This window comes from Grammomys surdaster, unplaced genomic scaffold (genome assembly GCF_004785775.1).
Source record: "Grammomys surdaster isolate TR1022 unplaced genomic scaffold, NIH_TR_1.0 263, whole genome shotgun sequence".
Taxonomy (NCBI): Eukaryota; Metazoa; Chordata; class Mammalia; order Rodentia; family Muridae; genus Grammomys; species Grammomys surdaster.
The window spans coordinates 705,732-731,004 of NW_021604704.1; the positions used below are offsets into that span (position 1 = coordinate 705,732).

General features: G+C 41.9%; 1 protein-coding gene across 1 annotated transcript; it reads left to right on the forward strand.

Annotated features, from left to right (window-relative positions):
• The first annotated feature begins 567 nt into the window (after positions 1-567).
• Ndp (norrin cystine knot growth factor NDP) lies at positions 568-24,819 on the forward strand. The gene is made up of 3 exons (XM_028776006.1): positions 568-974; positions 15,830-16,202; positions 23,606-24,819. Exons 2-3 carry the CDS (start codon positions 16,035-16,037, stop codon positions 23,831-23,833), a joined length of 396 nt encoding a protein of 131 aa, XP_028631839.1. The 5' UTR covers positions 568-974; positions 15,830-16,034; the 3' UTR covers positions 23,834-24,819.
• The last annotated feature ends 454 nt before the right edge of the window (positions 24,820-25,273 follow it).

The following is a 25,273-nucleotide window of genomic DNA, read 5'->3' on the forward strand; positions in this document are numbered from 1 at the left end:
TACCTTTGTCTCTTTTCAACTAAATGTGATGTGGTGGGTTGGCCTTACCTTTTAGTCACACCCTCACGTGTCTCAAGGAGTCATGGACCAAACATTTTGTCCTTTGTTTCTAAATCTATTACAAAGTTTTGTTCCAAATGATGTCAGTAAAGGCACTTATTAAAGTGCCACAGAGAGCTGAATCGCATTTATGCTGCTAAAAATCATTTAATGGATGAACAACTTGGAAAAAAGAACTCTCACCACCCACGCACATCATGCTAAAACAGGGTAGCATTTTGCACTTGCTTCTCAGCTTAGCCTGAGAAAGACTGCTGATGTCCACCTTTCCCTCCCTTAGCATTTCAACTTCATCCTGACCAGCTGCTTAATCGTTAAACAGAATGCCACCCTGTCTTTGTATTTCCAAAACCATGTGTCTCTACTGCCAACTGCACATCTTTATAGCAGCCACATGCTTGCAAAAGAATTAAACTCAGAACATTCATGTAGCCTCTTATTAGTGTACAAATACAAACACATAATGGGGGAGGGGGAAAGAAAACTTCCGTGTTCTATGCTGTTGTTCTCATTGTAAGATGCTCCATGGAAAAGAGCCGAGCAGTGGGCAGAGACTGTGAGTCCCCGATAACGAGAGCGCCTAACATTTCCGTGGTATTCCCATTTGCTAGTGCGCTGCTGCGGCCACACGCCTGATTGATATATGCCTGCAATGGCACTTTTCCATTTGACACTCTCCCTCTCTCTCCCTCTCTCTCTCCCTCTCTCTCTCCCTCTCTCTCTCCCTCTCTCTCTCTCTCTCCCTCTCTCTCCCTGGGTCGCTTAAACAACAGTCCTAACTTTTGTGTGTTGCAAATATAAAAGGCAAGCCATGTGACAGAGGGACAGAAGAACAAAAGCATTTGGAAGTAACAGGACCTCTTTCTAGCTCTCAGAAAAGTCTGAGAAGAAAGGAGCCCTGCGTTTCCCCCAAGGTAAGCAGGCAAACTAGCGCTGACGGCTTGCCTAGGAAATTACTTCTTTCCAAACTCTGCCTTTTCATCCTTCTTGCAGACAAAGAGACAACCTTTAAATACCACTTAAATTTGCATCACTTTAATTTGCATTTATCTGTAGCATGCTAACTTTGTGGAAGGTTTTGCTTGTTTGTTTGTTTGTTTTAAATGAAAGGTCTTTGAAGTCTGTGACAGAGCAGGAAGCGTCCCAGAGGAGCTCGAAAATATTTTTTGGCTTGATTTCTTTTCAAACTCTGCGTAGTTAGATGTAACTTTGGAATGGTGACACCATAAAGGGGGACAGAGAAGCAGCAGTTGCCGACTTGCGTTTGTGGAGTCCCGTATCTTCCCTACCGCCTTCATCCCACTTACAATGGGGCACTATTAATGCAGGCGAGTCTGCGAGGTTAAACGTGCACTATTTACTTTTGTTACTCCTTATGTATGCGGCTGATCTCCTGCCAGGGCTGTGCCGGGAGTGCTCAGAATGACTTCAAACAATAGGCAACATTTATGCCTAGCTTTCAGTGTCACGCTGCTCCTTTGCTCTCTTCTCCTATCCCGCGTTGGAACTTTGCTTCCATGGATACATTCAGAAGTGTCTGGGAGAGACGAGGATGGGTTTGCTGTATGATTTTGATTGGGCAAAAAGTCTGAGGAAATGCATGCTGTTTGCTTTGGCCTTATTGCAAGGGGTTATTTTTAGTAGTCGGTTTGTCCCTGCAGCACGACCAACTATCCAATGCCCAAGAAGTGACCAGGAAAGGATGCTCCTGACAGCACAGGGACCAGGACCTGGAGGAATGACTCCTACAGACACCTGAGGAATATTCAGAGGGTTCTTTCCAATTCCTGAATGCAAGTTCTCTCATTAAATGAACAATTGAGCTGTAGGAGGCCCGGGCATAACTCTCTTGAGGGACGGGAAGTTTGATTGTGTACAGAATCTTAATGACTCAGAAAGCACAGTAACTGAGGCTCATTGTAATGAACAAGCTCAGATAAGCCTCAGTGAAAGAGCACCCCCCTACACACACACACACACACACACACACACACACACACACACACACTTTCCTGAGGACCAGGTGCAAAAAAAGCCATCTATTTGGCACGATGAAAATCCCTTATATTTTGTAACTGTCATTCCTAGCAGATATGGCTATTGGAGAACATGCTGCTCTCCATTTCTAATATGAGTGTGTTTTAATTACAAGGTACAACATGGCAGGCTATTTCAAGACACTAGCTACCAGGTACATGAGAAAACACAGAGATGCTGCAAATATAGTGGTGGCTGTGGGTGTCAGCCAAATACATCAGGAATTGTAGACTGTCTCAATATGGCCTTTAGACTTCATGCGATGTCTGCCCACGTTCTTTTCACTAATTTTACTCCTGGAAGTAAACTTTAGGGTTTTGTTGGCCAGCTTTCTGTGAAACATGGGGCACAATTTATGGGAATTTCCCCCCTGACTTTCATAAAGGGCTAGTCCAAGGAGCATTGCTGAATAAAATCAAGCATCTCAATGAGAGAATTCACAACTGCTTCACTAATCAAAAAAGGCTGTAAAAAATAATATGTATTGTATTGCAATATTTTATGACAATTTTTTTTAAAAAACTACTACTGTTAGCAAAGCATTTAAGTGACTCAAAACAATTTTCTTAAACTGTTATTCAGACCATTATGTGAAAGTGTTTGAACACAAATGCAATATCGTGCACCATTTCTTTTAAAATACATTTGGTTCAGGTAATGGGAGAAGTGGCTAAGGCCTTCTTATTATGACTGTATACTGAGCAGCTGACACCCACAGATGGAAATATGCCTGTGGAGTTCTCAATCTTAATTTGAGTTCCAATGACACTGTCAAGGGAAAAATAAATCATTTTTCAATACATTTAACAATTTCCAACTCATTTATTTTCCTAGGCCCTTGAAAAATTACATTCTGAGAATTACAATCACCAATGGTGGCCAGAGACTGTTACTGTCTCAAGAACTCACAATTTCAGTACCATTGTTCTTCCTGGTTAATAATTCATTCCATCAGCTTTTTGATAAATATTTATTAAGCATTTGCAGTGTCCCTGGTACTATGCTCATTATGATGGATACAAAGGTGAATGGGACATTTTCCCATAACTTTATTTTTGGTCTGTGTGCTCTTTCTGATTGAATCTGGGAAGAGAAATGAATGGGCTTTGCCAATGGGTAATTGGACAAGAACTTTCTGCTTATTAAGAACCGTGTAAAGAAGCTGCTAATGCTTCTAGATTTACTTAAAATACTTATTAACAGAATTTCTATTTCTAATGAAGGGGCTACCCCCGCACCAGATCCTGAGTGTATCACACTTGCACAGCTAATAAGGTCCGGATTTTTCTTGGGGTGGGGGGGTAGAAACCATCTGGATAAAAGAGTAACACACCCTTCCTCAGTTCTCTTGAGCAGCCTCTGGAAGGGAACTGTACGTTATCTCTATCAGAAGATGGGTGTGAGTCACCTCCCCGGCAGCTGACATCAGGGCTGCTTCATGAATCATTGTATTAGAAATATGCACAGAAGAAGATTTGGTCACTCTCTCCCATCAGTGACTGGTCCCATTCCCTAGACTGAGGGAATCAGTGACCTCTGGGCTTGGCTTAAATTTAACAGGGCTCTGGGATAAGTAGCTGGAAGTTGTTCCTCAAACCTAGGTCTCTGTCTGAGCCACACACAGTGCTGCTTTCCAATAAACCAGTGTAGTGTCTCTCTCCATGTTGAGGTTACTGGGGGTGGGGGTGGGTGCGAAGACATCAAGAGTGTCCTTGATTTGGGTGCTTATTAGCACAAAATGCATGGTGGTGGGATTATTGCCTCTGACTCTCTAGAGTGCCTGACTCATCCAGGCTAAGTCACGTCTTCTTGGCCATTGGCCTTTGTACCTATGTTCATCTTTTTTCGTGACTGTCGGTTAATGACACCTTCCTGCCAGGCATGAACAGGGCATGGAGAGGCAGGTGGAAGGACTAAGGACTGTGAACACTGAACAGGACAGGGAAGCAGGGCCATGGGAGGATGGCTGAACTCTGGGGCCCAAATTGCTGAAGCCTGTCTTGGCTGTGATCAGCTGTCATTTCCTCTTTGTGTATGACACTGTGGAACATATTAAACTTTCTCTGGGATGGTATGTTTGGAATTCCTCTGATGCCCCACCTCACCAACTTACCCGGACAATAAAAGCGAGATTGTAAGCCATTGAACAGCTGGCTGGCTATATATTTCCCATCTTTCTTTCCCATAATCTAATACAGAAAAGAATCCAGTTAGACTGGCAGTGCCATGTCTGAGTACTTGTTTCCTGCAATTGCTTCCTCCACCACCTCCTCCACCACTGCACACCATGAAATCTTCCTGGGTGGCAAGTGGCGTCTTTTGTTCAACACTGCTCTTAGCCCACCCTTTTCCTTATGCTTGATCTCCTTCTATTGTAAGCTGTTGCTAGTTCTGTTTTCCAGACAGCCTGGGTTCTGTTCCATCTGGGGAGAACAGCCCATGAGGTCTCCTCATCTCCATAGTATTCCCAGGATGTCATTCTTGGCACAGGTTCTGCTCCGCCGATAGGATATGGGGGCTTTTTTGTAGCCCTGAGCCTGAACCCACTCACAGAGAGGAGCAGCCACGTGGCTCGACAAGAGCAGGGCTGGAGTGACCCGGGTTGGCAGAGACAAGCATACCAGCACAGTGACCCGGACATCTCTGGCAAAGGCCTGGGGGTGGGAGTGCTATGGGAATGCCTGGATGCACTTCGGCCCACATTAAGAGAAATGTGGTTATTCTGTTTTAGACGGACAGACAAGTGACTTGGAACAAAGATCCCCAGATCTTTTGGGCCCTGCCCTGCTCCCAGGTTCCTCAAGTTTCTCTCCTGTCTCTCCTCCCCAGACAGAAAGTAGAAACTGGCCAGCAGAGGCTTGATGTCTTGTCAAACCCATTGCTAAAAGGAAGAACTGAGGAATTCCTTCTGAGTTGAGTGCACTGAAAATGTTTGGGGCTTGAGGTGAGAAAGTAGCTGTTCTTTCTCTTTCTTTCTTTCTTTCTTTCTTTCCTTCCTTCCTTCCTTCCTTCCTTCCTTCCTTCCTTCCTTCCTTTCCCCATTTCTTCCTCCCTCCCTCTTTTCCCCTTCCTTTCCTCCTTCTCTTCCACCTCCTCCTCTTTCTTCTTCTTTTATTCATTTTCTTTCTCTTTACCTCAGAAGAGCAGTTTAGTTCCCGAGTTTCAAGCATAAGATGCTGGACTTTGCAATTAGAGATTCCCATTTAAGACCTTTCTTGTACAACATCCCAAAAGATGCTGCCAATGTACATGGAAGCAAGAGATATTAAAGAGAAATCCACAAGGCAATGTACTATTCTTTTTCACTTCCTGGGAGCTTTGGCGATCTTTCCCAAATTAACAATAATTAATGTAAAAGATGCAAAAGGCAAAAAGTAACAGCTGAATTAAATTGAGCCTTTTCCAGTTAGTTTGAAAGGAGGGGGGAGGGAGAAGGGGAAGGAAAGGGAGAGAGAGAGAGAGAGAGAGAGAGAGAGAGAGAGAGAGAGAGAGAGAACTAGAGAACCATCTACGCTTCACTGCCAGTTCTTGGGTTTAATATGAATTATTCCAAACAAGTCCCTAGGCTAGAGGATCTATTTAAAGAAGCCTGGCAGCATGAAGAGAGAGGGTAAAAATACAACCACTCTTTTGTCCATCAAAGGTTTTCTTTGGGAGGACATTAAGAGCATTTCTGTTTTCCTGTCTGCCCCTGCCAGTGGCAGCATTCCAGCTGGTGGTACCCACTCCTCACCCATCAGGTCAACAACCATGAACTCCTCTGATTCCAGGAGAAAAGCAAAGGCTGAGGAATTCTTTAGAAACTCCCATGTGTGGGCAGCATGCAAGGGAGGCGGGACCTGGAATGAGTGTATGCTGGCTAGGCTATACAGGTTGTCTGGTGAAATTCACCCCACACACACATTTTCAATTGTTGCAGAAGATTGTGCCATTGTGCCAGGGGCATTGTCTGCCCTCCTATTTGCAAAGCTGCCTTCTCGTGTCTCTGACACTACTTTGCTTTGACTGACCTCTTCATCAAATTATCATGAGCTTAGGTATATATTACTAAGTATCCCATTCTCTGGACCATTTTTAGCTGTTAGAACCTAGCAGCTTAGAAGAAGTTTACAATCTGAAACAATTACTTTTCTGTTAGAAAGAGTGCTGACTCAGAAGATTCAAAGAATGGGTTAGTTGAGTTGGCAAGACACTCTGAGTGCTTATAATCAGGATTTCTTCCAATTGAGGTCCATTTCATCCGCGTGTCGAAATCTGGACACGAATGCTGACTGGTAGCTTGGTATAAGATTTTCTTTTTTCCACAAAAGCTAAGACTTATTCAGTCAATTTGTTCTCTTCCAAGGCCTGGCTCGATCCCAACTTTTTTTCTTTTAAGCTATGATACAACCGATTGCAGTATTCTTTAAAAATGAGAGGGCAACAGGTTAAGACATTCAGTGGACCAACTGTCAGAAAATGCTAAGGAGTGATCTTTCTTTAGCACAGTAAAGCAACAATAGACCTAAAGCTGGAGTCTCCTTCCATCCTTTCATCCTTAAGGAATAAAGAGAAGAAGAGACAAGTAACAGAAGAAGCAGCAAAAGAAAAGAAGAGATTATTTTTTATGTTAAACTTGGCCACTGCCTTTTCAGTTTTTTTTCCAAATAGCTCAGTTTCAGAAAGGGAAAGTTTCATTTCTACCACTCTCCCCTAGAGACGAGTTTGAAATAGCCTTCCTTATGTGGTCAAACCACCAGGTATAAAACATCCCCAAGCTCAACTTTAGGTAAAAATGTAGGTATGCACTTTCCTAACATGGACATGATGAATCAAAGAAAGCAAATCCTTAATCAATGTCCAATTTATCCTTAAAACTCAGGGGCATACTTTTGGACTTGATATATTATTGTGGTCCCTTACCCACCTCAATTCTGAAAACAGGCTCCTGTTCAACATTTAAGTGTTTCTTTTAAGATTCGAGGTTCAAAGACAGGCGAACCCACAGTGCTGAGTCAAAACAAAAGACAAGAAAGCCCACATCCCAACAACTGCAGGGTGATTGGCAGCACAGGAGCCATGTGTTTCATGTGATGCTTGTGCTTGTCTTACCCCTTTTCATGCAGGCTGACATCCAAGAGTCTTCTGATCTGAATTTTGTATTCAATCCCATCATGGGGAAGAAAAGGCACATTGCATGAGCAGTGGAAAGATTGAGCTGCTCTCATTGTTTAGGGCCCATTCCTTAGTGAGGACCCTCCAGCTGTTATGTGAGATCACTCCCCACCATTCCCGAATGTGGTTTCCGGTTAAGGAGATTGCAATGCAGCTTTAGAAACACTTCGCTAGACACTTTGAAGAAAAGCCAACACACTCATTTGGCTTCAGGGCAAAAGGGAACTGGGACTGAGCTAGGAGTGGTCATCTCTCTTCTCGTAAGACCATGCCACAGCCAGCAGTCAGGGGCAGAGCAAGAATTGCATTATATCAGCATGTGGTCCCTAGAACACCTTTTCTTTCTACAGGAAAGATGTGTCTCTAGCAAGACTATGTCCTCTTGGTTGGATTTCACAAAACTCTGGATCCCAACACCGTGAGTAATATTGTACCTAACTACTCACTGGTATTTGGCACAGATCTCACTTCCTTAGGAAGGAGTGAATAATACAAAGGGAACTCTCCCTTCTTGAAATTGTGCTATTTGAGGAAAAAAAAAGTTGTGGTAGATTTTGGGGCATCCAGAATCACTTCTCCTTTTCTTCTATTACTGCTGAGGCATCTACTCTAGTTGTGTGTGTGTGTTGCTGTTGTTATTTATTTCATTTATTTATATTCCATTTTATTTATTTGTATCCCAAGTGTTGTCCCCCTCCCAATCCCCCCTCTCAGAGTTCTGCCCCCATATCCCCTCCTCTTTGCCTCTAAGGGGGTGCCCTTCAGGGCTTCTCCCCTCCCTGGTACATCAAGCCTCTACAGCACATCCTCTCGCACTGGGTCAAATAAGACAATCAGTTCTCTGCTACATATGTGCTAGAGGCCTCAGACCAGCTGGTATATGCTATTTGGTTGGTGGCTTAGTCTCTGGGAACTTCCAGGGATTCAGATTAGTTGACTCTGTTGTTCTTCCTATGGCGTTGCAATCCCTTTCAGCTCTTTCAATCTTTCCCCTCACTCTTCCATAGGGGTCCCTGGTCTCAGCCCAATGCTTGGCTGTGGGGATCTGCATCTGTCTCAGTCAGCTGCTGGTACAGTCTCTCAAAGCACAGCCATACTAGGCTCCTGTCTACAAGCCCACATAGCATCAGAAATATGTGTGTGTCCTTCTTGTTGTTTCATTTAGCTAGTTTGTTTGTATTGTTTCTTTTTCAGACATGAGCTCATGTAGCCCAGGCTGGCCTTGAGCTCACTATGTAGCTGAGGACGATTTTGAACTTCTCATCCTCCTGCCCCTGCTTCTTAAGTGCTGGGATCTTGGACATGCTCCAGTTTATATTGTACCCAGCATTTTATATACACTACCAATTGAGCGACATACCCAGACCAACACCACTCTGCTTATTTTTTATTCCCTGTAGATGAAGGGATAGAACAGAACTGGGAGTTCAAAGCTACTGGTGATTTTTGTCACCTTAGAAAGGCTACCATTGAGCATTTTCCAACAGTTCAGCACCACATCAGTCATAGTTCATAGTCTTGTGGCTAGATTTGCAGACTAATCTAAGCCCCCCAGAGAAAAAGTTTTAACAAAAAGGTGCTTCCCAATACTCTGTTAATAAGATCTGGTAATTTTTAATTTGTGGTGAATTTATATTCTAGAAGTCAGCTGTTAAGAACTCAGAATTAGTAGTATTCCTGTGGAAATTACAGAAGGTCATAGATGTCTAGTAGAGGATCCCATCACCACAGTCTATGCTCAATTCTTTTAGACAAGTTCAGCCCGGGGTTCAGCTCAAGAACCCTTGGGACAGAGGTTCTACAGAGACCTTATCAAACAGGAGGACTTATTTTTTATCCCCTGAGACTGCATTAATTCATATCTTTAAGAAGACTTTGCAGATCCAACCTTCTCTCTTCTTCTGTGCCAGAGCCCTGCACATGGCCCATTAGACTCTTAGCAACTGCATGCAGCTCAATGTAGAACTATGGACCATTCCTAAGAAAGTAACGGACAGGTAAAATTCAGCCTATATCATCACCATCTTCAAATGGAAGAAGTTTTTCTGATTGTCTTTTTCTATGGATGCATTGGATGAGACTGGAACAAAATAACACAAACTTTAAGAGAAAAATAGAAACTGGCTATCTATACTCACCAAATGATTCTTGTTATTAAGAAGACATGTAGGTTGGCATAGTGGCATACCCCTGTAATCTTAACATTGTGGGGCTCACTCAAGAACTCAATGTCAGCTTATTCTATATAGTGAATTTCAGGCTATCTGGGACTACATAGCAAAACCATGTCTAAAAGGAAGCAAAGCAAATACAAGAAAAGCAAGGCATTAATAATTTATGAACTACATTTAGTAAATCACAAACACGAAATCAATTGGATATTGGAGGCTATTTTTATTTCAGGCCACCCAAATGGCCTGATGGAAGCAAACATTCTAATAGCTTGGCCTCCTGTTAGCTCAGGCACTTCATTAGAATGATCTTGGAATCTTGAGTGATCATTAACTCCTTGAAGAAGAAAGTAAGTCTTGCTGTAAGATTTCTTGGGGGAGTATGTAGTCCCAGAGCAGTGCTATACAGTCTGAGGAGCTTGGGAAGAGTCAGACACGATTAGACATGGACAAAGCTGCGAAGTATTACGACCAATTAACTTATTTTCTAGATAAGAAAACTAAGTTCCAGAGAAAAACAAATGACTTGATAAAAGCGCTCAGAGCCAATCATGGGAAGGGATGATGCAGCTTGAGTGTCATCAGGTCAGCCTCCCTTCTACTGGATCAAGAAACAACAGAATGTTCTGTAGGTTTCAGAATGCACTAAAATAGTTATTCATTATTTTGGATAAGTGAATTTGCAATTCAGAGATACATAATTCTAATCATAGGCTAGCAAAAGTCTAGGGAGGGAGATGTGATGGTGGTGCAGGTAAGTGGGAGACCGGATAACAATGAGAGCTTTCTTTCCTCACAAATGGCTTAAGGTCAGGAGGTTTAGTTCCAGTTAAGCTCAAGATCCAGTCCTCCCACTGCACTTCCTCCCCGGGTTGTGAAACTGTTCAAGCCGAAGACAAACACACAGATACATGCACACACTCACACACACACAGGTATGGCCTACTTCACAGTTGGCTCATTGCTGCTCCCCACAAAGTTGTTTCTCTTGTCAGGCATTCGTTTGAGTGCCCTTATCTACTAGGATTGTGATATATTGCTTCTTTCCCTGGCTCTATTCTTCCTTCTCCTCTTTTGCTTTTCTTTCCCTCTTCCTCCATAACTTCCTCCCCTTACACACTTGCCTGCTGGTATGCAACTCTGTCACAGATGTCATACAGGGGAAGAATGCAGTGTCCTATCACAGGACAGGGGACTATTATTTAACAGCAAAGATATTTTCCTCATTCACCATGGAAGTGGCCATTGCCTCCCACTATAGAACAAATTCCCTGAGATGAAAGGAACAAGATCTATATTCTGCTCTGCTGACCTTATGGCCGTATCCTTGGAGATGCAAGTGGGCCTTGCATCTTTTCCACCAAGTACCACTGCTTCAGGGTCAGTCATCCCAGGCTTGGCTTCTTGGCTGCTACTCATGTGCTGCTAGATAGAAATAATCTTAAACCATTCATTGAGTGCAGGGAATACTTTATACAATCCAACATGCTGTTTACAGTTTATAAATTACGTGTCTTGGGAAGAAGCATCTGACTTATTCTCCAAGGAATCTCATTGACTAGATCCCATTGGAATTCTTGGGGTTCCTGGGAAGGGGCTACTTAGTACTATACACTCCCTGAATAAAACCCAGAATTTCTTATTTTTCCAATCCTTGCATGAAGCGTTATCTAGTAGCAAGCTTTCTTTCAGCCTTGCGGTTTTAATTCCTTCCCCCTTTTATATAATTTATTTGTCTCTGTGTACTACAATAAATTGCAACATATATCTGTGAGTAGTGGTGCACATCTTTAATCCCAGCACCCAAGAGGCAGAGGCAGATGGATCTCTGTGAGTTCAAGTCCAGCCTGGTATATAGAGAGTTCCAGAACAGCCAGAAGCAGTTGGATCTCTGTGAGCTCAAGGCCAGCCTAGTCTACAGGAGAGCCAGTGCTACATAGAGAGACCCAGTCTCAGAAAACAAAATAAAATTACAGTAAATAATAAATATTTCTGTCTGATACATTGAGTCCATTCCAAAGTCATTATACTTTACTTGCTTCGATATATCTTCTCCTGGATGATGCTGTGCTTGCTGAGTATGATTTAGTTGATAAATGAGGAGTATCAATGGGACCCCAAAATTACAAAGGAAAACAACAGCCCCAGACTCGTTACGTATAAACTTGGTGGACAAAAAGAGATTATCTAAGATAGGACCTACTTTCCCCCCTGACCTTTAGATTTTTAATTTGTTTTTGTTGCTGGGCATTAACACTGAGCCTTGGCATGCCAGCCACCAGCCCCTTACCCCAGTCCTTATATTTTATCTGAGTAAAAGTAGGCACATGGGAGGTACTTAATACATAAATATACATGTTGAATAAATGTTTGCTGAAAGAAACAGGGAAAGAACACCTGCCGATTTCAAGACTGCGAACAGCCCGGGCGAGGATAGCTATGGAAACACTGCCCTCCTTTGCCTCACAAGTAGGATAAAACCAAGGTCGTTGTTGGCACGTGACACTTGTCTTAGCCTGTTGCTGGAATCACTTGTGCAAAGCTAGTGCTTTACTCTCTGCCAGGCAGAAGGTCAGCCCTAGAGTGAGCTGATCCGTGGGCACAGCACCCTCTCTCACCCAGGAGGCTGCGATATTATTTCAATGAGGATGACAGGTGGGGGAAATCTGGGCACCAGTTGTTCTTTTCCACTGGTAGCGTTTGGAGGGTAACTCCAAACTGGGGCATGCTGGCCTACGTGCTTCTCCTGCGGCAAAGGGCTCTGCACTGGAGCCCTGAGAACGTGGGCTCTGTCCTGTGGCCAAATTCAGGTCTCAGAGACCATAGCAAAGCACAAAGCACAAAGGGACACAGGACTACTGAGTTCTCTTGTTCAACTCATTGTGGGCTGCCTGGCCAAGGACCTAAATCCTGATAGTCAACATTTGGGTTTGTTACACGTGGATTAAAAAATAGAACAAACGAATTAATTTAGCTTTTTTTTAAAAAAAAATGCTAGACGCTCCCATAAAGCCGATGTACACTAGCCTGGCAGAAAGCAAGGAATCCTGTGGTAGTGTGAATTTTCTTAATTCCTCAATTCCCCCTTGCACATCCCTGCTCACAGTGCAGTTACTGGTCTGTGCCCACTACCGCTTGACTCAGTGGTCCTCCTTTCTTGACCTTTAGTTTTACAAACTCATCTTCAGCATACCAGACATGGCTCATTCAATTTGTATAGTTAAAGCCAACCAAAATGCAACATGAATCTCAGCTGTTGCTAAGTGTTGTGATACAGGCCTGTAATTCCAGCATGCTTTAGGTTCTCAAGTCGTCTACTTAGTGAGTCTGTCTCAAAAACAAACAAACAAACAAACAAACAAATGCTTGGCTGGAGAGATGGCTCAGTGATTAAGAGCACTTGTTGGTCTTGCAGAGGACCTGGATTCAGTCCATTCTCAGAACCCACATCGTGGTTCCCAATCATAAACAACTTCGTTTCTAAAGCATTTGATGACTTCTTCTGATCTTCTCCAGCACTAAACATACACTTTGTATAGAAATAAATCTAAACAATAAATACTACTACTAATAAAACAAATCCTAGCGTCACATTGTAAAGAACTCACCTTTGTGTTTTGAAGGTTTGATGAATTCTGAGTTTCTTATCATTGCTTGCATTGTTATTTCAGTGCTAATAGAAAAAAATGAAGAAAAATGTCATGACTTGTATGAATGTAGTGGAAGCAAAAATCTGAAAAGTAGACACAAAACTATATCTACTTTGTCATTTTTCTGTCGTTTTATTTTCTATTTTTTTCTATTATGTATATGGGTATTTTGCCTGCTTGTATGTCTGGGCACCACTATGTGCCTAGTGCCCAAGCAAGCCAGAAGGTGGCATCAGATCTACTGGAACTAAAGTTACAAAAGGTTGTGAGCCTCCATGTAGGTGCTGAGAATTGAACCTGGGTAGTCTGGAAGAGCAGCCAGTGTTTGTAACCAGTGAACAACCTCTCCAGCCTCCCTTTGTCTTATATAACTAGTTTTGAGTATAGTGTTTCATGTCAAAACCACAAAGCAGTTCACAGGGCTCAGGATATAAGGTTCAGACAGTGAAATAGCTGCGGCTCAAACATGAGGACCCCTGTAAGTTTAGACCCCTAACACCTATATGAAAGCTCACGTCTATAATCCCAGCACAAGAGATCTCCTGGTGTTCCATGGTGAGATGTGAAGGAAACAAAAGCTCACATCTCCAGCCCACACGCTATCTCTAATTGATAACCTCTCTCAAATGAAAAATTAGTTTTCTCCAACAGAGTCTCACTGAGTATACATACCACACTTAACACAGGCCCCATTCCCAGCAATAGACGGCCAACTCAAAACGAATTGAATAGTATTTTTGGAGTTTGTTTGGTTTCACAATGCTTTGTCTTAGCATTTTTTTTTTAGCCATTATGGTTTCCAGGTTTGTGGCTTTATGGGGGTCTCTGTGTTTGCAAATGTGTATGTTTCGGCATCTACATGTGTTTCTTGTGCTTTTTTGGGGGGCCCTATTCCCTGTTTGTTTTGTCCTTCTATAGTGGTTTGTTTGTTTTTATTTTGTCATTATTATTTTTTTAAATACACATTTGTTTTCTAATGGGAGAGAGAGGGAGGGGGAGAGAGAGAGAGAGAGAGAGAGAGAGAAGGTAGGCAGGATCTTGGAGAAGTTGGGGGAGAGGAAACTGTATAAGAATATATATTTTATGGAAAAAATCAACTTTCAGTAAGAAAAAAATGTTCTTCTGCACCTTTTGCTCATTGAGATACTTGGGCACGTGCTCGATCCATTTTAAGGAGAGGTCACTATGAGCATGTACATAACGTAAAGTGGTGCTAGGCTGTCTGAGAAAGAGCTCTTCTAGTCATATAAATTACCCTCGGGATATCGAGATGGAGATGGTGGTAGCCAAGTCCAATGCTATTCAATGCTGGCGTTTTGGAGCAGGAGGGGACAGCAGATGCTATTGCTGTCAATTCCTCTATCCTATAGGTGAGGAAATGGACTGGAAGAATTTAAGTGATCTATGCAAGATGCCACAGCTGATTAATGGTTGTGACTTAGTCCAGGTGGGTCCTCTCATTATTTGTCCCTGCCCTTCCTGTAATTTATAGGATTTCCCAGAGACACAGTCTCTCAGCTTTTGATATTACCAGAGATGCTCCACTGTGAGATGATCCCATTGCCACACCCTTTTCTACTCAGAATGTCTCACCCTACACTTGCAAGCTGGCTAATTGCAGCTAAGTTGGTCTGAAGCCAGACGCTATTACAGCAAAATGGATTGGCTTATACCACCTTGAACTTCTTATCGTGATCACAGCAATACTTTACCCTGTTTATTCAGACTGTTCACGAGTAGAAAGTTAAAGAAATACTTGTACTATAAACAAAACAATTAAACTTTGATCTGAATTTCTTTGAAATGTTTTCTTTAGTTACTCTATTCTGTTGGTTTGGGGTGCACCATCAGGTTCTCTCAATTTCCTCAAATGTTTGAAAATATTTTTGATATTATGTGTCTTCTAGTATAATGAAAAGCATCAGTGAGGTAATTTTAGTAGATTCCTAAACTCAGGTCCTTTCACCAGGAGGTATGGTTAAAAGAACAAAGCAAATTTTAGAAAAATGAGTCCAACACAATCTCACTTTAATGATAAGTCTCTTCTCCAATGACCACATTTTCCAATTACACTGTGGGCGTCGGTTACAAAGGTTTTGTAGAAATGTGTGACTCTTGGGAAATACACATGCACTGCCTTAGCAACGCTGGAGGCCAGTGATCGTAATTCGAGTTTCAGATGCAGTTGGCCACTGATGCTGGGTGGCAAGGGCTTAAAACAAAAACAGGATGAGCCCTAGAGCACAGAAGTGGAAAATGAGGTGGGTGGGTATAGAATGGAAAATGTGCTCCCTCAGGCCGTGGACTTTGTTCATTAGCACTGGCCTGCCTCCTCTCCTGCTCTGAAAGCTGATGCTGATACCAAAGCTTTGAGAGAATCAGGAAAAAAACCTCTCCTGCCACACAAACCAAGGACAAAGATGAGACCACCCAATTTCGTTATCCTCTGGCCAGAACCACGTAGTTAATCTTGTCCATGGGCTCAGAGGATTCTTGCTCCTAGGCACAGGGACTCAAGCAATTAAAGTCAACATATGTTTCTACTCAACCATCATGTCCATTTCCAAATGGTCATAAATATGTAGCATAAACACTAAGGTCAGGGGACATGAAATGGATGAGAGCATAAGCTAATAAGGCTCTAGAAACCAATATTAACCCCAAATAACATGGAAATTTTGACTTTATATCTCTTGTATTGCATCCATATCTTTGGGTAAAGAGTTCTGGGGAAAATCATTTCTGCTTTCATTCCAGCTGTGCAGTACATACTGCAGTGATCAGTTGCAAGTGAAAGGAGCAAGACAACGCCTGCATACAAAGGACAATGACAACCAGAAAGCGGCAGCCTCATCCTGCCCTGGCCTTGAAAGGGACTGGATCCTAGGAGGTGGCTGCATTTCCAATCTATTGTCCTCTGTCTCCCTCTGCTGTTCATCTGGAGAAGTTTCCCCTTACAACAATGAGAAATCATGTACTAGCTGCATCCATTTCTATGCTCTCCCTATTGGCCATAATGGGAGATACAGACAGCAAAACAGACAGCTCGTTCCTGATGGACTCTCAACGTTGCATGAGGCACCATTATGTCGATTCTATCAGTCACCCATTGTACAAATGTAGCTCAAAGGTAAGATCAAGATCACTCCAAAGCCTTTGGAGGATATCCCTCTCCCTCATTAACATAGTCATAGTTTCTTGTTAGGGGATGAAGAGCTATAACCAAAGCCCAAACTGGATCTCTATGACTGGCCTATAGAACTCACAAGGGAATCTTTTTTTAGAATTTTCCCACTACGCTTTCCACTTCAATGTCTGTAATAGAACATATACGAGCTTATTCTGTTATGAATGTGTCTTGTTCCCCTGGTTGGGAAATTTATGATCAATAATGTTACTTTTCAATAAAGAAAAATAGGAGCTGGAAATTGGAAAAGTGGGGAAAGTGAAGGCCTCAGTTTAGACCCCTGGCACTCATATAACAGAACCTGGCATGGTGGTACACATCTCGCTAATCCCAAGACTGAGGAAGCTGAGATAAGAGAACCCATGGGGACATGCTCGATAGTTAGTCTAGCCCAGATAGTGAGCTCCAAGTTCATTAAGAGACTGTCTTAAAAAGTAAGGGAACAATTGAGGACCAAATCCTCTACCAACCTCTGACCTCCACAATCTCTGCACCCTTGTGCAGGAACATACACACATATCACACATGCGTGTGCACACACACATGCACTTACCACATATGAAAAAAGAAGAAACGTGAAGTCTTTAATTAGCATAATTTCTTCTACTTCAATCAACAACAAAAAAGAAGGGGAAGCTGTGGAGTATGATTGGACAGTGGAGCACATTCTTGGAGGCTCTTCAAACAGTTTTCTGAACTACCCCAAAACCAGCTGGGTGGTCTAAACCTTCCATGTATCTGTCACATTGATGTTTAAATGACTCCACAGCTAAAGATGACAATTTGATCATTTCTCATTTTATCTTGCTTAGCAGTTCCTTCTTACTGGCAGTGGGTGGAGTGTTTCTTGCACCGGTCATCTGTGACTCGGCGCTGCAAAGAGGTGTGCAAAGTAATAACATGCTAATGGACCACCAAGAATGGCCACATAGACCACCCAGAAGGGAGGCACAATGGAGAATGGAATGGATCCCAAATGAGAGTTCTCATGACCATCATTGCCCCAGTCACATGCCTTAAATTTGTCCACACTTAGTAAATAAGTCTTTGTTTAGTTCAACCTCAAACAATTTTCACTTTAGTCCTGAGACTAAAACAACAAAACCCATTTTAAACATTCTCATATGTCAAACCTTTATAAAATTAGCAATACAGTTAAGAATTTTACTGCTAGAATTAAGTTCATGGAAATCAACCTTTCCACTCTCCATTTCAAGACATGTCTGCTTTTACATTTCCCATAACTTTTGTGTTTGTAGCCCAAGGAAGATCTTTTAGTTAGAGGGCTTCAAATTTTCAGTTAAATCAATTTCACCATTGTTCTAATAAGACCTAGGACTGTGGGAAAAGAAATAGTTTTTTTCCCTTAAGAAAATGTCCCAGATCTTACTTAAAGTTGCGGGAAATCATTAGACAAGGATAAATGTTGGTAAAAATCCTTCCTGAAAATGGAGAGCAGGAGCTGGAGTAGCCAGCAAGGGGTGGAGGTGGAACAGGCTTGCTTAGGTTCATTTCAGCACCACAGAAGCACAAAAAGCCATAATAGCAACCGCAGCAACAGTAACAACAACAAAGATAAGAGAAGCATCTTTATAACCATGGTTGTTTACATGTTGCTTCAGAAGCAGATGGCACAGCACTAATATCTAATGTTTGTTAATTCATGGATGATTTCCTCCTTTGTTGAACTGTGCTCCATGATCATGTTTCTTTAGAGAAGGAAATAGGCAGACAGACAGACAGACAGACACAGAAACGGAACAGACACGGACACAGAAACAGACACAGATAGACAGAGACAGACAGAGATGGGGGAGGGTGGAATTCAATTTAAAAAAAACACCATTGTGATGAAAGGCAGGGTTATGGAAAAAGGCAGGGTTTTGGAAAATAGTAGCGTCTATAAAAGGTTGAAAGTGGGCTAGGGGTGAAATTCAGTGGGGAGCACTTGTCTAACATGTGTGAGGTTCTTGGTTCCAAACTCAGAACCAAAAAAATAAAATAAAAAATAAAAATGAATAAAAAAATTAAAAAATTATCTGGGAAAATAGGACAAAATGATGGAAGACCATCTTGCCATGTTAATCTTAAAGGGGAAGGGTCAAGAAAGAAACGTCCTTAACTAAAAGTCACGGGGTTTGAGCATGACTTTTAGAAATGATTTTAGTCAATTGTTATTCACCTTTGCTTCTTCCAGAGCGCTATAGTAAATAACAGGGTAAAGATTGTGATGATAGAAGAAATGTTTGTAATTTCATGGGAACAATCTGTTTTCAAACATCCCAAATGACCCCAAATATAGCAATGGTTTTATGTAAGTGCCACTTCTAATTATTAACCTTCCTTCCTCAGCCACACACACAAAAAGTTCCTGGCACAGCTTCAGCTACCAGACCCTTTCTGGATTAAATTTTCTGTATGTATTCAGGAAGAAAATGATTTTCATTTGGAAATATTCTATAATTCTTAACTTTTCCAAACTCAGAATGATAGTCTCTCTGATGAACCTGTTTTCCTTCAGAGATTGGGAGAAAAATGTTTAGCCTATGTCCACAAGGAAGAGATCAGGACAGATTTTATAGCTTTACACATATTTTTCCTTAATATCATAAACAAAGACATTATTTTCTGGACACATGACCACTACTTGCCCTACCAGTTAATGTTTCTGATTCGATTTATCAAGTGGGTCTGACCTCTTGATTACATGAAAGGCACATGTGGCCCAGGGAATGAAGCACCCCAACACCTAATTTGTGTCAGTCACTTTACAACGTATATTGTAATCATTACCAACACACCTGCCATGTAGATGTTATCATCCCCATGCTACAACAAAGGAAACTCACAATCCACAAGAAAAGATGGACTAGGTTTCCTGATACCACATAGTTTGGGAAGGATAATGTCGTGTTTGGAGGGTTTATTTTCCACTGTCTGATTCCTCATATTGAAGGAATGTAAAAAGCATACAGGAGCTATTATATAGGATTCAGGTCTAGCTGTCTGTAGTAATGATTCATATTTTATAAATATTTTTTCTAGAAAACATAGAAATAATGGACAAAGGTTTTCTGGACACTTTTAGTGGGACTGTGTGTCCATAATGGCCCTGACCTTGCATTTGGCTAGTTTTAGGTTTTGTCATTCTCCTCGTAGCAATTCATGAAAGAAGCTGTTTGCCCAAGGGCACGGGCATGTTATGGCCATAGTGGTGATACTTGTAAAGCAGCTAGCACAGTGCCTGTCATATACTAGACATGTAATAAATGCTATTGTGACCCTGATGATGAAGTCGTAAGCTAGACAGGTGTTTCTATTTCAGTCACTATTAAGACTTCAATAACTGTTGGGATCCCTGCAGCCTTAAAGGATTAGGAAAGTAAGCCTCCATATGGCTCTGTTGGATGTGGGAGGGGTGGGGGCGAACAGAAGAGCAAAGTCAATGTAAGCCACTGTGCAGGGTGCTAAGAGGGAGGCTCAAACAGGAACAGACTCTACTGGGTGCCTTCTGGCACTAGGTGAGTGGAAGATGTGCAAGGGTGCGTTCCAACCTCTACTAGGCATGAGTTTTTAAGAATCTAGCTTGGCAAACTGGCTCTATAGGTGTTTGAAGCCCGAGTAGGTAAAAATAAGAGACAGTGCTGGTCACAGACAAGGGAGTGGAGTCAGGTTCTAAGGAGCAGCAAGAGGCACACTGTTATGAGTGAGATGAGAAAGCAGGTGGTGAGAAAAGATGGAGATGAGTTGAGGCGATAAAGGCGACAAGAAAGCTGCAGAGTTGGGAAGGAGCTCTTAGGATGCCCAAGCTCCCTACTGTTGCTGGTCCATGTGCTCATAGGAAAAATGATGGACATTAGGTATATAGAGTTTATAACAAAAGTGATAACTTTAGAGATGTGACTTGATTTTTTTAAATAAAAATAAATTTATACTGAGTGCCTACTATGTGCAGGCCTCATAGAAGTTGCCTTGGACAAAAAGTTTACCCTTCATAATGATTACAGGCTAACAGGATATAGGAAAAGGAAATGTTTTATATGCAAATGCCTCTTAACATGTCTTATTTATGGCATATGTGACAGTAACAGACAGGCTTTGGTGGGAGCTGAGTTGGCACCCAAATCTCACCACCCCCATGCAACTTTGTTCCCTGGTTGTCATTTTGTGGTTGGCCTCAGCCTGGCACAGATTCTTTGAATGTTGACATGATTTCCTAGAGATAAGCTGAGCAGTCATGTCTTGATGTTGTTGCTGAGGGGGAGGTAGTGGGAGTGGCATAGATGAATTTGTTCCTGATATATTATATACTGAGTAGTTAAGCTTGACCAAAGTACAAGGTGGATAAGAACAGCTATGAGATTGAAAGAAAGTGACAGCTGAGGCAGCCATGGTATATGCAGACTAGCTGATATTGGTTCATTCTTCTTGTGCAGAAAACAACTATTTGAGAAATAAGAGCCAGGCCCACTGAGGTAGATCCAGGTCCTTTCATCCTAGAGATCTTGCCCTTCCATGTGGACTGACTGGCCATGGGGCTCCATATCCTGAAAATGTCTAGTGAAATCCCAATTAAGTCAGCTTGTCTTCAGGTTGCCGTGTATTGAAGACTCCACCATTTATAGAAAGCTAATATCCTAATTATGGCTATGTCTCACTGTGTGTCCTAGTGGGTTGTGATATTCTACACTTTCTTTGGCCTTTCTTAAAGTTTTCTTTATCCATGTGGCTCTCGAAACACTTCAGTTTGGAAAGTGGGTTAAAAGTGTTTCAGTCTCCAGTAGATTAGGGAGTACCAAATTTTGCACTGCACCAATGTGGGAAGCAGCTCTTCCCATGTACTGGTAGATATGAGAAGGAACTTGGCTCTTGGACTCTCTTGTCAGTGAAATGGGGCTAGACACCAGAAACAGGCCTTTGAGTTACATAATCCCCTCAAACCTGTTTGGGATGATGATTATCTTGCCTATAAATTTGAAGAACAGACAGGATACTATCAAAAGCTTTAACAGAACCAGAACAGCTTACAGCAGCCATTTTCTCTCTGCCTTTGTGACCTTGCAAAGAAAGCAATGTTAGAGCAGTCTAACTTATTTTCTCCCTTAGTCCTTCTAGGTTTTTCTGCTAGTATCTCACACTTCCTTCAAGATTGTGAATTAATGGTTGAATTTTCCCCAAGTATTTTTTTTCAGTTAATGATGTCAGTAATCTATAGCTATCAGGAGTTATCTTTTCCTGATTTTGGAAAACTGCTAGCCATTATCATTTTATCACTGGATGATGCCAGAAACCATCTGTAATATTAATTGCCAATTACCGAAATATTAAAAAGTTTTATAGTATCAGGAATCAATCTGTTTTGCCCCACTTCACTTATGATTTCCGCTCTTAGGATTCTAGGATCTTGAGATGATATGAGCTGCCCTTTGATGGGCAAACTCCCGTGTTAACATACATTCAAAACATCTTTTCTTTTGGTTTAGCTCAAACTTTTTTGGAAAAACAGAGCAAACAATTCTACCTGCCCAGTATTATAATTCAAACTAACCGTGGCCAGAAGAATTATTGCTTATTCTTCTCATTTTATCCCCTTAAACAACTACTTGATGGTTTTGACCTAGGCATGCCAAGGAATGTATTAAGCATCTTTCCTTCTTGGACTATGATCTCAAATCTGGCATGCTTGGGATTCTCTTCCTTATACTCAGTGTGCTCAGGAATAGGCCCATACCTAAAGTGCCTTTCAGTACAAATACATATAGGCTCCCATAGGAAACCTCCAGGTTTCCTTTGTTTGGGAATAAATTTGGAAAATTTCTCACAAGCTCCTTATCACTATTCTTAAAAAAATTCAAAGGAGCCTTTTCCCCATCTCCTTAGGCTGTATGCAAAGTGTATCATGTGTACATTTTGAGGATAATTTTGATACTTTGGAGTATCAAAATTGGAGTCCTCCATTTTTCAGATTTATTTATTTTTATTTTATCTGTATCTGTGTGCCTGCTTCTCTGTATGTGCATCACATAGGTGCAGGTGTCTGAGAAGACCAGGATGGGAGTTAGAACCCTTGGAACTGGAGTTACAGGCTATTGTGAATCTTGTGATTCGGATGCTGGGAAGAAACCCAGCACATGCTTTTAACCACTAGCTCATCTCTCCAGCCCCTTAATTAGAGGCTTCTTGCTATAAAGAACACATTGGCTCTGATGTAGCAGTCCAAACATTTGGGAATGGAAAAGAACAGGGAAAATTTTCTCTAAATCACTCTGAAGACAGATGTATGTAAGTTGTACTGATGACAGGTATAAGGTACAAGCCCAGGCGTGTGGCCCCAAAATAGATCCCATTTCTCTAATTCAGTTTCCTCTCCTAAGTTGCAGCAAAACAACACTTAGTTTGCGCCTTCTACAGTGACCACATTCCTTCTCTTTAGCTAGTTCCCACTGGAACAACCCCCACCCTGTCACTCTTCACTGTTTACTCCTAGATTTCAACCTAAAGTGACTTTCAGCTTGTTGTTGGTAGAATTTCAATACATTTGGGCAGTGGTAGACCTCCATCTATAAGAAGGAACTCTGGTGGGTTTTTTAGTGGTGGTGGTGGTGGTTTCTTCTTTCTTTCTTTCTTTCTTTCTTTCTTTCTTTCTTTCTTCCTTCCTTCCTTCCTTCCTTCCTTTCTTTCTTTCTTTCTTTCTTTCTTTCTTTCTTCTTTCATTCTTCTTTCCTTCCCTCCCTCTTTCTTTCTCCCTTTCTCCCTTCTTTTCTCCCTTCTCTTCTTTCTTTCTTTCTTTCTTTCTTTCTTTCTTTCTTTCTTTCTTTCTTTCTTTCTTTCTTTCTTTCTTTCTTTCTTTCTTTCTTTCTTTCCTGAAGTAATGTGGTAACCTAGACTAGTTTTGAACACACTATGTACTTAAAGATGACCTTGAACTCCTGATGCTTCTGCCTCTACCTACTAAACACTATGATTACAAGTGACTGTGAAGTTCAGCGAGGACTGAGCATTTCTTAACATCTTGCAAATCCCTGAAAATCCTGCGCCCTCCTAAAGGAGTTTAATTCAAAATGGAATCAGATAGAATAGTGTTGACTGTCTTCTTACCTATTCTTGGACACTAAAGATTGAACCCAGAGCCTTGTGCATGCTTATCAAGTGGTCTATCACTGAGCTACACCACCTTAAACACATATTTTAGGTTCACCAATAGATTCTTATGTGTGACCAGCAACTGGAGCCACTAGTCCAACCCAGCAGGAATCAGTAAGGAGTGTTGGAGTCTTTCAAAGGATGTTGTGGTAACCTGAGGTTTTGATAACTGTACACAGTAACCACCTCTCTTGTTTCTCCAGATGGTGCTCCTGGCCAGGTGTGAGGGGCATTGCAGCCAGGCATCACGCTCTGAGCCCTTGGTGTCCTTCAGCACTGTCCTCAAGCAACCTTTCCGTTCCTCCTGTCACTGCTGCCGACCCCAGACTTCCAAGCTGAAGGCTCTGCGTTTGCGCTGCTCAGGGGGCATGCGACTTACTGCCACTTACCGGTACATCCTTTCCTGTCACTGCGAGGAATGCAGCTCCTGAGGCTTATTGATGATTGGCTCTCTGGCTGGCACAACTACAGGAGCAGTTCAACCTGCTAGAGAAGGACTGGCGAGAAAAGAGTTAAGGCAGATAAAGAGGGAGGAAGTCCCACAGGATTGTGCATATTCTAGTCCTCAAGACTCAATTTGCTTTCAACAGAAAGTGACTCTGGGAACTTGCTTTCCATTCCCATCTCCTTTCCCTGGAAGAATTTCTTTTGGTTACTTTTCAGATTCAGGCATTTCCCCTGTTGGCTCTGATTATGGTTTGGGTGCCTGATAGCAATTCGTTAGTGGGAAAACGTGGGGCCCTGTGCAAGAGCGTGTCAGGCTGTCCCTATTTGGTGCATATTAGGGAAGAATTTACCCAGCTCTCCTTAGGAGATCTTTAGTTGTTGTTTCCCCTTGTCGTTTTGGTCTAAGATTTGCCTCTAAAAGTTCCCAGTTTTAAGATCTGGATGCCAAGTCCATGGATATGTTTAGTGAGATTTACTCACAGTCAGCTAACTGCTACTAAAATAACTAACACATGGGTTCTTTTCTGTGACAACAGGACTCCTGACTGCTATAGTTATTATTCAGAAATGACTTAGGGGATATAAAGATGGCAGAAGGAACCTATAATCTTAAGGGTTTTGCAGGTAAATGATGGTAAACTTTTGTGAGGAAGCAGGCTTTCACACATAACATTCAGATGGATCCCACACTGACTGTGGAGAAGGCATACATTACACGTGACATGGAGAACACACCATACTCATAACTGAGCATTAGTCAAGCATGTAGAAATCTATTTGTGGGTGTGCAATAGCTTCAGCCAACTCTTGAACATCATTCCCTAACATTCACCTGTCTATGTGAAGCTTGTTGCCATAGTGGTGGCCTGGCTTATCCTCTGAAAATTTTGTTCCAATATATTTTTGGTCGTTGAAGCTCAAATTTTGAATTCTACCCATGTTTTGAAATAAAAATAGAGTACCTTCAAAATTTTGGCTGTGTATTATTATTTCCTCCTCTTCTTCCTCCTTCCTCTTCCTCTTCCTCCTCCTTTTCCTCTTCATCCTCCTCCTCCTCCTCCTCTTCCTCCCCTCTTCTTTAATATCCTTCTGTGATGTGGCTATAAGATCCATGTAGTTGCTGTTTGGGCATGTCCAAGTATATGTTACAGGTATGGACAATAAGAGGGAACATGAGTTCCAGGATGCATGACAGAAACTTAAAAAAAAATCAATATACTGTGGTGGGTAGGCTTGGCTGTAGGTCTCAAATTTTAGCACAAAAGCTGATGTGTTCTGGCTTTCCTAGGTACCACAGTGTGACATAGAGATTTTTCATCCTTCTTTTGTCATCTCATTTTTTTCTCAGAAAAGATAAAGCATCCATAAGTCAGGGTAACAGATCCAGCAGGACAGAGTTCACAAAAACAGTTTCTGCACCATTT

Excerpts from the sequence above, each read along its gene's own strand:
- Ndp (XM_028776006.1), top strand. The coding sequence starts at position 16,035 with ATGAGAAATCATGTACTAGCTGCATCCATTTCTATGCTCTCCCTATTG. Across the intron at positions 16,203-23,605 it reads TGTACAAATGTAGCTCAAAG|ATGGTGCTCCTGGCCAGGTG; the intron begins GTAAGATCAAGA and ends TTGTTTCTCCAG.